Source organism: Gobius niger, assembly GCF_951799975.1.
Source record: "Gobius niger genome assembly, contig: SCAFFOLD_158, whole genome shotgun sequence".
In the NCBI taxonomy this organism is placed as follows: Eukaryota; Metazoa; Chordata; class Actinopteri; order Gobiiformes; family Gobiidae; genus Gobius; species Gobius niger.
Window position 1 is genome coordinate 2,501 of NW_027639195.1, and position 15,000 is coordinate 17,500.

General features: G+C 43.6%; 1 protein-coding gene across 1 annotated transcript in view; it reads right to left on the reverse strand.

The window, feature by feature from the left end:
- Positions 1–260: 260 nt before the first annotated feature.
- The window catches only part of LOC306982781 (glutamate receptor ionotropic, NMDA 2C-like), a gene marked incomplete at both ends in the record, with an annotated part of 41,637 nt that continues 26,897 nt past the window's right edge, over positions 261–15,000 (reverse strand). Inside the window, 2 exons of the mRNA XM_079583235.1 lie at positions 261–453; positions 10,915–11,126. Coding sequence (XP_079439361.1) covers positions 261–453; positions 10,915–11,126 — 405 coding nt within the window. The remainder of the gene's footprint in view (positions 454–10,914; positions 11,127–15,000) is intronic.

The window sequence follows — 15,000 nt, forward strand, 5'->3', positions numbered from 1 at the left end:
AGCAGTAGTAGTAGCAGTAGCAGTAGCAGTAGCAGTAGCAGTAGCAGTAGTAGCAGTAGTAGCAGCAGTAGCAGTAGTAGTTATAGCAGCAGTAGTAGTAGCAGTAGCAGCAGCAGTAGTAGCAGCAGTAGCAGTAGTAGCAGCAGCAGCAGTAGTAGCAGCAGTAGTAGTAGTTATGGCAGTAGTAGTACTTGTAGTAGTAGTACTTGTAGTAGTAGTAGTAGCAGTAGCAGTAGTACTTGTAGTAGTAGTAGTAGTACTTGTAGTAGTAGTCCTTGTAGTACCTCTCCGATCATGCCGTTCCAGATGCCTCGGACCAGCTTGCCGTGCTTGCCGTTGGTGACCAGGTAGAGGTCGTAGGAGAACTTGATGTTCTTGGAGAGCTTCTTGAGGATGTCGATGCAGAAGCCTTTGCAGCACAGTTTGGTGTAGGACTCGGTGTGTCCGATCACGCTGTCGGAAACGGGAAACGTGGGTCAGAAGCGGCTCGAGAAGCACAACTGTGTAAAGTATCAGAGTTCAGGAAGGAGCAGGAGCAGGAGCAGGAGCAGGAGCAGGAGCAGGAGCAGGAGCAGGAGCAGGAGCAGGAGCAGGAGCAGGAGCAGGAGCAGGAGCAGGAGCAGGAGCACAGGGAGAGGTCTACAACGAGAACCATCTGAAAAACAAACTGTGTCATTTACAGCCCGAGCACCTCCTGCTCAGGGATCCACCTGAACCGAGCTCTGGACTGAGGAGGAGCTTCTGAACTTACTCGAGTCGTTCTGATGTTTCTCCTCTGCATTTGAGAGAGAAATGTCACACGTTCTGCTCTTGGACTCATTCAGGTCATTCTGGTTTAGACGGTTTGGTCTCATTTATGGCCATGTTTCTATATTTTACATCTATGTTATTAACCCTTTAATGTTCACCTATTCCTTATGGTTAGAGTAAACCAGGTCAAAACCAGTATAAACGAGTATAAACCAGTATAAACCAGGTCAAATCCAGGTCAAACCAGGTCAAAACCAGGTCAAAACCAGGTCAAATCCAGGTCAAAACCAGTATAAACCAGTATAAACCCAGTCTCTTTGTCTGCACATGCGCCTGTGTGTCTCCCGTCTTATTAGGCACTGCTGTCTCCCACACATTTGTGCTGTTTCAAAATAAAAGCCTTAAATTGGTGCTGTTTTCAAAATAAAAGCCTTAAATGTGTGCTGTTTTCAAAACAAAAGCCTTAAATTTCTGCTGTTTTCAAAATAAAAACCTTAAATTTGAACTGTTTTCAAAATAAAAGCCTTAAATTTGAGCTGTTTTCAAAATAAAAACCTTAAATTTGAGCTTTTTTCAAAATAAAAGCCTTAAATTTGTGCTGTTTCCAAAATAAAAGCCTTAAATTTGAGCTGTTTTCAAAATAAAAGCCTTAAATTTGAGCTGTTTCCAAAATAAAAGCCTTAAATTTCTGCTGTTTTCAAAATAAAAGCCTTAAATTTCTGCTGTTTTCAAAATAAAAGCTTTAAATTTGAGCTTTTTTCAAAATAAAAGCCTTAAATTTGAGCATTTTTCAAAATAAAAGCCTTAAATTCGAGCTTTTTTCAAAATAAAAGCCTTAAATTTGAGCATTTTTCAAAATAAAAGCCTTAAATTCGAGCTTTTTTCAAAATAAAAGCCTTAAATTTGAGCATTTTTCAAAATAAAAGCCTTAAATTTGTGCTGTTTCCAAAATAAAAGCCTTAAATTTGAGCATTTTTCAAAATAAAAGCCTTAAATTCGAGCTTTTTTCAAAATAAAAGCCTTAAATTTGAGCATTTTTCAAAATAAAAGCCTTAAATTCGAGCTTTTTTCAAAATAAAAGCCTTAAATTTGAGCATTTTTCAAAATAAAAGCCTTAAATTTGTGCTGTTTCCAAAATAAAAGCCTTAAATTTCTGCTGTTTCCAAAATAAAAGCCTTAAATTGGTGCATTTTTCAAAATAAAAGCCTTAAATTTCTGCTGTTTCCAAAATAAAAGCCTTAAATTGGTGCATTTTTCAAAATAAAAGCCTTAAATTTGAGCTGTTTCCAAAATAAAAGCCTTAAATTTGAGCTGTTTTCAAAATAAAAGCCTTAAATTTCTGCTGTTTTAAAAATAAAAGCTTTAAATTTCTGCTGTTTTAAAAATAAAAGCCTTAAATTTGTGCTGTTTTCAAAATAAAAGCCTTAAATTTGTGCTGTTTCCAAAATAAAAGCATTAAATTGGTGCATTTTTCAAAATAAAAGCCTTAAATTTCTGCTGTTTCCAAAATAAAAGCATTAAATTGGTGCATTTTTCAAAATAAAAGCTTTAAATTTCTGCTGTTTTAAAAATAAAAGCCTTAAATTTGAGCATTTTTCAAAATAAAAGCCTTAAATTTGTGCTGTTTCCAAAATAAAAGCCTTAAATTTCTGCTGTTTCCAAAATAAAAGCCTTAAATTGGTGCATTTTTCAAAATAAAAGCCTTAAATTTCTGCTGTTTCCAAAATAAAAGCCTTAAATTGGTGCATTTTTCAAAATAAAAGCCTTAAATTTGAGCTGTTTCCAAAATAAAAGCCTTAAATTTGAGCTGTTTTCAAAATAAAAGCCTTAAATTTCTGCTGTTTTAAAAATAAAAGCCTTAAATTTGTGCTGTTTTCAAAATAAAAGCCTTAAATTTGTGCTGTTTCCAAAATAAAAGCCTTAAATTTGTGCTGTTTCCAAAATAAAAGCCTTAAATTTGTTGTGTTTCCAAAATAAAAGCCTTAAATTTGAGCTTTTTCCAAAATAAAAGCCTTAAATTTCTGCTGTTTCCAAAATAAAAGCCTTAAATTTCTGCTGTTTTCAAAATAAAAGCCTTAAATTTGTGCTGTTTTCAAAATAAAAGCCTTAGATATGTGCTGTTTTCAAAATAAAAGCCTTAAATTTCTGCTGTTTTCAAAATAAAAGCCTTAAATTCGAGCTTTTTTCAAAATAAAAGCCTTAAATTTGAGCATTTTTCAAAATAAAAGCCTTAAATTTGAGCTGTTTCCAAAATAAAAGCCTTAAATTCCTGCTGTTTTCAAAATAAAAGCCTTAAATTCGAGCTTTTTTCAAAATAAAAGCCTTAAATTTTAGCTTTTTCCAAAATAAAAGCTTTAAATTCAAGCTTTTTCCAAAATAAAAGCCTTAAATTCAAGCGTTTTCCAAAATAAAAGCCTTAAATTTGTGCTGTTTCCAAAATAAAAGCCTTAAATTTGTGCTGTTTCCAAAATAAAAGCTTTAAATTTGTTGTGTTTTCAAAATAAAAGCCTTAAATTTGTGCTGTTTTCAAAATAAAAGCCTTAAATTTCTGCTGTTTTCAAAATAAAAGCCTTAAATTTGTGCTGTTTCCAAAATAAAAGCCTTAAATTGGTGCATTTTTCAAAATAAAAGCCTTAAATTTGTGCTGTTTCCAAAATAAAAGCCTTAAATTGGTGCATTTTTCAAAATAAAAGCCTTAAATTTCTGCTGTTTCCAAAATAAAAGCCTTAAATTTCTGCTGTTTTCAAAATAAAAGCCTTAAATTGGAGGAAACAGCCCTAAAGTTTATCCCTGTGTGTCTCCCGTCTTTAGCCGCTGCCGTCGCCCACACAGGAAATGCCCGTATTAGGATTACAGAGTCATCTCAGCCTTTCCTGCTACACGTGGATACCAAACATGTGAGTATTTGTGAATGAATAAGCGTGGGAAACACACAGACATGTTGGAGGATAAACGGCGTAAGAAAGATAAACTGAAGCCTGGTGATTTTCTCCGTGTGTCTGACTTCACAGCGTCTTAAATGAGAAAAACAGATTTGTTTCCTATAAAAGGAGCTAATCCGGCGTAAAGCAGCCGCACGCGCCGCTCCTCCCCGTCCCCGGGTGGCGCCGGTTCCCCCCGGCGTCCCGTGTGCGTCCCGTGTGCGTCCCGTGTGCGTCCCGTGTGCGTCCCGTGTGCGTCCCACTGCAGCGGCGCGTTGGAGGAGCGTCTGACGGAGACGACAGTGACAGGTGGCGGCGCCTTCAGGGAGCGCAGGACTAATTAACGCCGCTGTCAGAGTGTTCCAGAGACGGAACACGGGCCGGTATACCACAACACGGGCCGGGATACCAGAACACGGGCCGGAAAACCAGAACACGGGCCGGTATACCAGAACACGGGCCAGAACACGGGCTGGAATACCAGAACACGGGCCAGAACACCAGAACACGGGCCGGTATAACAGAACACGGGCCGGTATACCAGAACACGGGCCGGTATACCAGAACACGGGCCAGAATACCAGAACACGGGCCAGAATACCAGAACACGGGCCGGTATAACAGAACACGGGCCGGTATACCAGAACACGGGCCGGTATACCAGAACACGGGCCGGAATACCAGAACACGGGCCGGTATACCAGAACACGGGCCGGAATACCAGAACACGGGCCGGTATACCAGAACACGGGCCAGAACACGGGCCGGTATACCAGAACACGGGCCGGTATACCAGAACACGGGCCAGAATACCAGAACACGGGCCAGAATACCAGAACACGGGCCGGTATAACAGAACACGGGCCGGTATACCAGAACACGGGCCGGTATACCAGAACACGGGCCGGAATACCAGAACACGGGCCGGTATACCAGAACACGGGCCGGAATACCAGAACACGGGCCAGAACACGGGCCGGTATACCAGAACACGGGCCAGAACACGGGCCGGAATACCAGAACACGGGCCAGAAAACGGGCCGGAATACCAGAACACGGGCCGGAATACCAGAACACGGGCCAGAACACGGGCCAGAACACGGGCCGCTATACCAGAACACGGGCCAGAACACGGGCCAGAACACGGGCCGGAATACCAGAACACGGGCCGGAATACCAGAACACGGACCGGAATACCAGAACACGGGCCGGAACACGGGCCGGAACACGGGCCGGTATACCAGAACACGGGCCAGAACACGGGCCGGTATACCAGAACACGGGCCAGAATACCAGAACACTGGCCGGTATACCAGAACACGGGCCAGAACACGGGCCGGTATACCAGAACACGGGCCAGAACACGGGCCGGTATACCAGAACACGGGCCAGAATACCAGAACACGGGCCGGTATACCAGAACACGGGCCGGTATACCAGAACACGGACCGGTATACCAGAACACGGGCCGGTATACCAGAACACGGGCCAGAACACCAGAACACTGGCCGGTATACCAGAACACGGGCCGGTATACCAGAACACGGGCCAGAACACGGGCCGGAATACCACAACACGGGACGGAACACGGGCCGGAACACCAGAACACGGGCCAGAATACCAGAACACTGGCCGGTATACCAGAACACGGGCCAGAACACGGGCCGGTATACCAGAACACGGGCCAGAACACGGGCCGGTATACCAGAACACGGGCCAGAATACCAGAACACGGGCCGGTATACCAGAACACGGGCCGGTATACCAGAACACGGACCGGTATACCAGAACACGGGCCGGTATACCAGAACACGGGCCAGAACACCAGAACACTGGCCGGTATACCAGAACACGGGCCGGTATACCAGAACACGGGCCAGAACACGGGCCGGAATACCACAACACGGGACGGAACACGGGCCGGAACACCAGAACACGGGCCAGAATACCAGAAAACTAATATAAGTGTGAAGCATCTGTCAGTGATCAGGGGTCAGCGGGCATCGCACCAACAACCCCCCCCCAACAACTCCACCTCAGCACCAACTACCCCCACCCAACAACCCTCACCTGAAATGTAATGGAAGGAAAGAGAATAATGGGAAGTTATTCATCTGTTTTTGGTTCTGTGTGACACATATTTTAGTATCGGTATCGAAAACCAATAATAACCGATAACCGACATCGTCAAACACCCAAATATCGGCCCGATATATCGACCTCTTGTTTACTCAGAGAAATACATCTGACACTTTCCTGTAGATACTGACGAAACCTATTTCACATTTTCATCTTGTTTTTTTATTAATCCAGAAAAAAATAATATATATATACAGATATATATATATATAGAGAGAGAGATATATATAGAGATAAGCGTTTACTGAGAGTTCTTATTGTGATTATGAAGAACCAAACAGCACAAACCCAGCGCTCGTGTTTCCTGCCGTCCCTGAACCGGCGCCGCTTTGTTAATTGTGTCGAACAGAAACACAATGGTGTCGTTTTTAGAAATGCAAATGCGTGTCTGTCTCGGCGGCGCCGGATCAGGGCCAGGGGGCGGCGGCCATGTTGGACACATCTGCGGTCGCAGACGCTCGGCGGATTAGCGGCGTTTGTGTCGCGGTTAATGATGTTGTACTTGGCCCAGGCCCAGAGAACGCAGCCTGAGCGACCACGGCGCCTGGCCCGCCGCCCGCTCCGAGAGGGCGGGGCCTAAGCTCCGAGAGGGCGGGGCTACAGCTCAGAGAGGGCGGGGCTAGTTTGACGAAGTTTGGAAAAGTTTGTAAAATGTCCTCCACCATGTCTGTCTCCCTGGTCTTTCCCACGCTCATTCATTCACAAATACTGACATGTTCGGTATCCACGTGTAGCAGGAAAGGCTGTGGGCAGCATGGTGGCACAGCGGTTAGTGCTTGTGCTTCACAGCTAGAAGGTCCGGGTTCGATTCCCACCAAGGACGGGGCCTTTCTGTGTGGAGTTTGCATGTTCTCCCCGTGTCTGCGTAGGTTTCCTCCGGGTACTCCTACTTACTACCACTAAAAACATGTACAATAGGCCAGGATGTATGAGAGTGTGTTTGAGAGTGCACATGGGGGACGACGGATGGAAATTAGCCTAAGGCTACAATCCGGTGTGGCTTGTTCATTAACTTGCACTGTCCCGAGCAAATAAACCATAAATAAATAAATAATCCTAATATGGTCACTTCCTGTGTGGGCGACAGCAGCGGCTAAAGACGGGAGGAATATACATGTGTTTCCAATGACATCAGTTACAGAGGCCATTTTGAATACTGAAGTAGAAGTATGCAGTACTACAACATGTACCAGTATCTGACATGTGACTGACATTTTTATGTTCTTGTAATCATTGCTCTTGAAGAAAACAGTTAAAACACGTTTATGTGAAATAAGCACTAAAGATCTGCTTCACTCTGAAGACCAAATGAACACATCAAAGAGGAAACAGAAAACCTTTCTCTAGGATTTTTACAGTTTGTCCTGTCGACAGAGTCTCAGTCTGAGTCAGTGTTTAAGCTGCTCAAGACGTTAGCATGCTACCGGTTAGCAACTGTCAACACGATAAACACATGTATGACACTGAGGAAATACTACAGTGACAGCTCTGACCTCTGACCTCTGACCTCTGTCACATGTTGTAGCCAAGGCCAGATGTCTTTCTCTCGGAGACGTCAGAGCTGAGCTGCTGAAGCTAAATGCTAACCGGTAGCATGCTAACATCTCAGTGGATTCTTCACATAAACGTGCGTCTCTGGGGCCGTGTTTTACTGTTTAATAACCTGAGTAGAGATACTGTTACATGTTGTAGTACTGCATAATTCTACTGCGGTATTCAAAATGGCCGCCATAATAAGAAAAGTCACATGACTGAAAGGCGTGTATACACAGAGACTAAGCCAGGGGGGCCCAAACATTTTGTCTCCGAGGCCGAAATGAAAAAGTGTTTCTGAGTCTCGGGCCAAACGCGGCGACGTCAAGCACGAAAAACACAAATAACTGCAAATTATAAAGTTTAATGTTTTCGATAGCCCACATTTGCATTTGATTCAATCTATGCAAATAACATGCTATATTAAAACAAATGGTAACTCTGGCAAAAGCCTAATTTTAGTAAAACAAAACCAACATTTGTAGCAATTTGGTGCCAAAAAAAAACAAACACCTGCATCTACAGCACCTACAGTAACTTTACCTCATCCGTTCACTCAAAGAAAATGCCACATTAGATTATTTTGAAAGTGTCAGTTCAGCTAAATTCTTTTATGAGTCACTTTTTAACATATACTGATGTTGACGTAACAACTTATGCAATAAAAAATTGGAAAACTGTGAAAGTTGATGCTACAAAACTCTGTAAGTGATAAACACCAAGACACCACAACAGTGTTTCCTTAACTTTGTGAAAGGTGTGAAACAGCGCCCCCAATTTGACGCTGGTGGTCAAAAAGTGTACTGCATCCACATTTACCATTGAGACGAATGGGAGAGAGTTGGTATTAACCACACGCAAAAGTAGGTCACTCTCTGGCGGGCCAACACAATTGTTTCGGGCCCCACTTTGGGCACCCCTGGACTAAGCTTTAACCACATCTGCACTTTAGCGGCTCCATGAGGCTCCGTGAGGCTCCGTGAGGCTCCGTGAGGCTCCGTGAGGCTCCGCTCAGCTACATCTGTAAGACTGAGGTGACGCAGAGCGAGTTTCTAAATGTGATTGTTTTCTGTTTCTCTTTCGGCTGCGTCTCGCCTTAAACGTGTCATTGTCCAAAGTCAATATTGTGAGATTAGCATTTGGTCCAGACACGAGCGCAGACCGTAATCGTCTTAAATCAGAATCAGATCCTCGTCCTTCAGTCTGGGAGAGGTCTGTCCTCTAGAGGTCGCTGTTCCGGAGTCTGACCTTGTTCATTTACAAAACACAGTCCCGAGTCTGCGGCGCCACCGGCGGCAGCGGCGGCGAGGATCGGACTGAACGGTTAAACATTTCAGGGCTGAGGAAAAGGACGGGCTGTGGGCGTCACATGGATTAGGGCTGTCAACCAATCAACAAGTGTTTCAAACAACACTCATGCTGCTAAATACAGATCATTATTATTATTATTATTATTCAATATCCAGAGGTCGAGATCAGAGACAATTTACTGTTTGGGAGATATGCAAATTTACAATGTCAAGAAATAAGGGAAAATGACAAAAACCTGGGGCGGAAACTGAGGGAAAAAACAAAAAATAAAAAACCTGGAAAATAGGAGGAAAATGTCAAGAAATGAAGAAAAAAAGTGGAAGAATTGGAATGAAAAAAAAAATATTTATTGGGGGAAAAGGTGGAAAATAGGAAAAATTGGGGCAGAAAAAATAGTGGAAAATAGATGTTGAGGGAAAATGGCGGGAAATTGAAAAAAAGAAAAACAAAACAAAAAAGGAAAAAGTGGAAAAGTGGAAAAGTAATGGGGAAAAAATGTCCCCAAAAAATGTCAAGATTTTTTTTTTTTTAAAAGGTAGGAAATCAGTGGAAAGAATTAGGGGGGAAAATGGGATTTATTATTTATTTATATTTTTTAAAATTGGGGAAAAAAGTGGAAAGGAATTTTTGTGAGTAAAGGTGGAAAATAGGGAAAAATGGGGCTGAAGTGGAAAAAGTAGGAAAAAAATAGGGACACAATGTGGAGGGAAAATGGCGGGAAATTGAGAAAAAAAATATGGAAAAAGTGAAAAGTAATGGGGGAAAAAATTCCCCCCAAAAGTCAAGAAATGGAAAAAAAAAAATGTGGGGAAAAAATGTCAAGAAGTCAAGAAAAAGGTAGGAAAACAGTGGAAAGGATCAGGGCGGAAAATGGGATTTATTATTTTATTTAATTAAAAAAATTGGGGGAAAAATGGAGAAAAAAAAAACATTTTTGTGGAAAAACGGGAAAATTGGGGCTGAAGTGGAAAAGTCTGAAAAAATAGGGATAAAATGTAAAATGGCGGGAAATTGAGAAAAAGAAACAAAAATGTGGAATAACTTTTGAGTAAATGGGGAAAAAATTGAAAAATCTGGGGGGCAAAGAGGAAAAAGTGGAAAAGTAATGGGTGAAAATGGGGGGAAATGTCAAGAAATGAAGAAAAAAAGTAGAATTAGGGTGAAATTATTATTTATTTATTTTTTTTTATTGGGGGAAAAGGTGGTAAATATAAAAAATGGGAAAATTGTGGCAGAAGTGGAAAAAGTAGGAAAACAATAGTGGAAAATAGGGATAAAATGTGGAGGGAAAATGGCGGGAAATTGAGAAAAAGAAAAACAAACAAAAGTGTAAAAAGTGGAAACGTAATGGGGGGAAAAAATGTCCCCAAAAAATACCAAGAAATGAAAAAAAAAAAAAAAGAAATGTGGGGGAAAATTTTCAAGAAATAAAAAAAAAGGTAGGAATAAAGTTGAAAGAATTAACGGGGAAAATGGGATTGATTTTTTTTTTTTTTTTCAAAAAAAGTGGGTCATTTTTGTGGGTAACGGTGGAAAATAGGGAAAAATGGAAAAATCTGGGGGGCAAAGAGGAAAAAGTGGAAAAGTAATGGTGGAAAATGGGGGAAAATGTCAAGAAATGAAGAAAAAAAGTAGAATTAGGGTGAAATTATTATTTATTTTTTTATTTTTATTGGGGGAAAAGGTGGAAAATATGAAAAAATGGGAAAATTGGGGCAGAAGTGGAAAAAGTAGATAAAAAATAGTGGAAAATAGGGACAAAATGTGGAGGGAAAATGGCGGGAAATTGAGAAAAAGAAACAAAAATGTGGAATAACTTTTGAGTAAATGGGGAAAAAATGGAACAATCTGGGGGGCAAAGAGGAAAAAATGGAAAAGTAATGTGGGAAAATGGAGGAAATTAGGAAAAAATGTCAAGAAATGGGAAAAAAATTGGGGAAAAGTGTCATGGAAAAAAAATTATGAAAAAAAGAGAAAATAATTTGGGGAAAAAAGTGGGGAAAGCATGAGGAAAAAAACTGTGTGTAAAGGATAAAGAAGAAAAGTAATGGTGGAAAATGTGGGGCCAAATGTAAAAAATAAAATAAAAAAAAGACATTATGTAGAAAGTGGGGAAAGTGTTTTGTAAGTAAATTTGATAAAGTTTTTTTTGGCCGCTCCCGCTGACAGCGCTAACCCAGTGCAGTGATTCAGGGGTCAGGGGTCAGAGGTCACGGGTGAGACAGATCATAATCCTCAGTACCTGTGCGTGCGGTTGTACCTCTCTGTGCGGTTGTGCTGCCTCCTGCAGGGCACCGTGTTCCTCACGCAGGTGCCCGTGCCCGGGTCCACCGGCTCCACCATCACGAACGGGTGCTCCTCCAGCGTGGCCACCGTCAGGTGCCGGTCGTCCGTCACGTGCTCCAGGAAGGCGCCGTACCGGGGCCACACCGGGTACCGCACCTGCAGGATGCCCCGCCCGTACGTGCCCACCTGGGGGAGGGAGGGGGGAGAGTTAGAGAAGCCCCGCCCACATGGGGAGGGAGGGAGGGAGAGTTAGTGAAGCCCCGCCCACACGAAACCACCTGAGGGAGGGGGGGAGAGTTAGAGAAGCCCCGCCCACATGGGGAGGGAGGGGGGGAGAGTTAGAGAAGCCCCGCCCACATGGGGAGGGAGGGAGGGAGAGTTAGTGAAGCCCCGCCCACACACACGTGCCCACCTGGGGGAGGGAGGGAGAGTTAGTGAAGCCCCGCCCACACGTAACCACCTGAGGGAGAGTTAGTGAAGCCCCGCCCGTACGTGCCCACCTGGGGGAGGGAGGGGGGGAGAGTTAGAGAAGCCCCGCCCACACACACGTAACCACCTGAGGGAGGGAGGGGGGGAGAGTTAGTGAAGCCCCGCCCACACACACGCAACCACCTGGGGAGGGAGGGAGAGTTAGAGAAGCCCCGCCCACATGGGGAGGGAGAGTTAGAGAAGCCCCGCCCACAAGGAACCACCTGAGGGAGAGAGGGAGAGTTAGTGAAGCCCCGCCCATACGTGACCACCTGAGGGAGAGTTAGTGAAGCCCCGCCCACACGTAACCACCTGGGGGAGAGTTAGTGAAGCCCCGCCCACACGTAACCACCTGGGGGAGGGAGAGTTGGTGAAGCCCCGAGTGTGTCTGAATCATCCACAAATCTCTTATCAGTTTGATGATTACGCTTCATCTTTCATGAAATATCGAAGGTTTTCACACCGAGACCAAGACATTCAACTGTTTCACACTTTTCCTCAGCAGAAAGATCCTTTTTCTTTCCCTTATTGCTTGTAAATGATGATCTGCTTAATAAAGTGGAACACCCTCCTCATCCTCCTGAACCTGGGAAGCCGCTGCGTGTGGAAGGCGTGAGCCGGAGGGAAACTCGCTCTCGCTCAGGCGTCACGTCGAGAGTAATCCCTGAGTCCGCCGGGGGGGGAGGAGGATGCGAGGGGGGGCGGCTGACAGGGGAGCGCTCGTCAGACCTGCCCCAGAAAACACGCTCCGAGCTCAGCCTGTCAGCGCGACGAGTGTGGGGGAAACAGGCTGAGGCGCAGCTCCACGCGCGCCTCGGCTCGGGCCCATTAAAAACACATCCATGTCAGTTTAAACGAGATCTACAGAAACAGGTTTGAAGATCTGCAGGTTTACGTTTCCAATGTCAACATGTGTGAAGAATAGAGTCATGTGAGGAAAACTGGGAGAAATTGTGGAAAAAATAAGGACAAATTGTGTTAGATTGTGTTCCTTAAAGAGTAACTAAACACCAAATCCACTTTGTTTTTGCTGATAAACGGTCTAAATGGTTGTTGAATAGAGTTAGCTACATGTCCCAGTCAATATGTGTCTAATGAGAGTATGAATGGGTGAGTGGATCCTTGCTGTAAAGCGCTTTGAGTGCCTAATGTAGGTGGAAAAGCGCTTTATAAGTTGAGACCATTTACCATTTACCATTTAGTATTATTTAGCCTTAGCTACGATGCTAACTTATAGTTTGAGATTGTGGAGGTTTCATATTGAGCTCATGAGTCAAACCAGTAGATGGCGCCGCTGCGATGCTCAGGCTGAGGTGGTGCAGAGGAATAAATCCCTTAGAAAAGCGACTGTGCGATGCTCTCTCTCTGTTCACAGTCACAGACGGCGAGCGAGTATCTACCGGCGGCCATCTTTCTTATTTTTTTCGTAGGATAGTTGCTACATCAAGCCATGAGAGTGCACCAACTATCCTAGGAAAAAATAAACCTTGCGCACAGTGGTGTAACAGCCGTCTGTCCGTCCTGTCAGATCGAGGGGCGTGGTCTGAGACTGTCAACAGAGCAGACCCCGCCCACACACTCACCCCCCTCGCCTCCCCCAAAGCCCCCGAGACCACCCCTTTCTCAGCACTTTTTGACTTTAGTTTGTGGGCGGGGGAAGGCTCTGCCACACCCGTTTAGTTGCTCTTTAAAGGCCGTAGATCTAAATAACAGAGATCAGTGGGTCCCGTTCAGAGATAATGGACGTCTCCTCCTCACTCCCCCCCCCGTTTACCAGAGGAGGGAGGGAGTCACTAAAGGCAAGTCTCGAGTCAAGTCCAAGTCGTGAAGGTCCAAGTCCCGAGTAAGTCCAAGTCAGTCGGTCATGGGGTCAAGTCAAGTCAAGTCAAGTCAAGTCAAGTCTTGCTTTAGCCGGAAAGTCGCCTCAAGTCACAAACACCAGCGTGTCGACTTTTCAAAATGTGTTTAATCTTGAAAATAACAAGTGTTTTCTCAAGATACAGCGATTTTAAAAATTTAGGCTAAAATCAAACTTTTTAAAATCTCATGGATTTGGATTTAAAGTTTAATTAATATTTAAACGCCACAAAATTCAAACTATATGTATTTTAAATCAGGGGTGTCGTTTTTCATGGGGGGGCCACATATTGGAGCGTACACGGGGTAAAAGGGCCATGGGTCGGTGGTTAGTTCCACAAAACCTTCGAGTAGCAGAGGTTTAAATTGTGCCTCATGCCTTTATTTATGCTTAAAACCTTAACGCAGCTCTGTCTCACAATAACATGCGAGTTGTTAGGTTAGAATTGTGTAGAATTATTACATATTAAATAAAAAGGACCATCTCTGATGATGTGAACCGATTCAGCAAGCAGCCCGAGGGCCACCAAAAATTGGTCTGAGGGCCACATTTGGCTTTGGACACCCCTGTTTTAAATAAACAGTCTATGTACAAAATCACTGGGACAGCATTTTAAGGAAGGGGGCCCGGGGGGGGGGGGGGGGGGGGCGACTAAAAAAATATGAAACAGAGTCTTTTAAACATGAGCTGCTTCTCCTGCAGTCTGAAACATAAATATAAAATAATATTTTGTATTTTTCTTAGTTTCTAGCGGTTTTTCTGTCAGTGGTTCCCCTGTACTGCCCCAGCCCCTGTATACTCGGATTCACCCCTGCTCACAGTAGATTCCCTTCAGTCCCGCTGTCACTGGGCTGTGCGGATGTGTAAAATAACCTCTAAATGCTGTAACTTTGTGTGAACGAATTAAAACATGGAAAAGCCCCGAGATTCCTGTTATTAATCAGCTCTTACATGGTGGTTCTGGAGGCTCCGTCTGCGCTGTAGGTCCAGCCCAGTGTTTCAAACGTTTTCCTGTCCGTAAATCTCCTCCTCTTCACTGTCTTTAGAAAACTTTTAATCCAAAGACACATGTCATATTTCCTCCTGCCTTTCGCGCTGTATTGATCAGACGCCTGTGTGGGGAAACCGAACACGCGTGTGGATAATCACCATAATGTAAACAAAGATGCGCCGCTTTTACCAAATGAATCCTGATCTTTCAACAGTTTCACTCAAATAAATAAAAACTATAAAGTCACAGCGAGTCACTGAGAGTCACTGGCCTCAAGTCCAAGTCAAGTCTCGAGTCACAAACAGCAAGTCCCAAGTCCCAAGTCAAGTCTTTTCGCAGCTTTGGTCGAGCTTTGGTTTTTCCTCACGGCAGATTTTTTTCATCACTTTTTTTGTTGGGCAGTCGTCTCATTTTTGTCAAATTTTCGTGAATTTTTTGTCACTTTTTCTTCAAATTATTCAATTTTTTTTGGCAAATTCTCATCACTTTTTCGTCCATTTTTTTGCAATTTTTATTAAATTTTTTCTCACTTTTTTGTCCATTTTTGTCATTTTTCGTCAATGTTTTCTCACTTTTTTCACATTTTCATCCTTGTTTTCGTCTCAGTTTTGTTGCTATTTTCACACCTTTTTTCCAGAAGCTTTTGGATTGGGGTAAAGCTGGAGAAAATGTGCTCGGTTCAGGTGGGAGTTAAGGGGTTGATATTGCCTGCAGTTCACAAACTATCCACCAGGGGGTGCTGC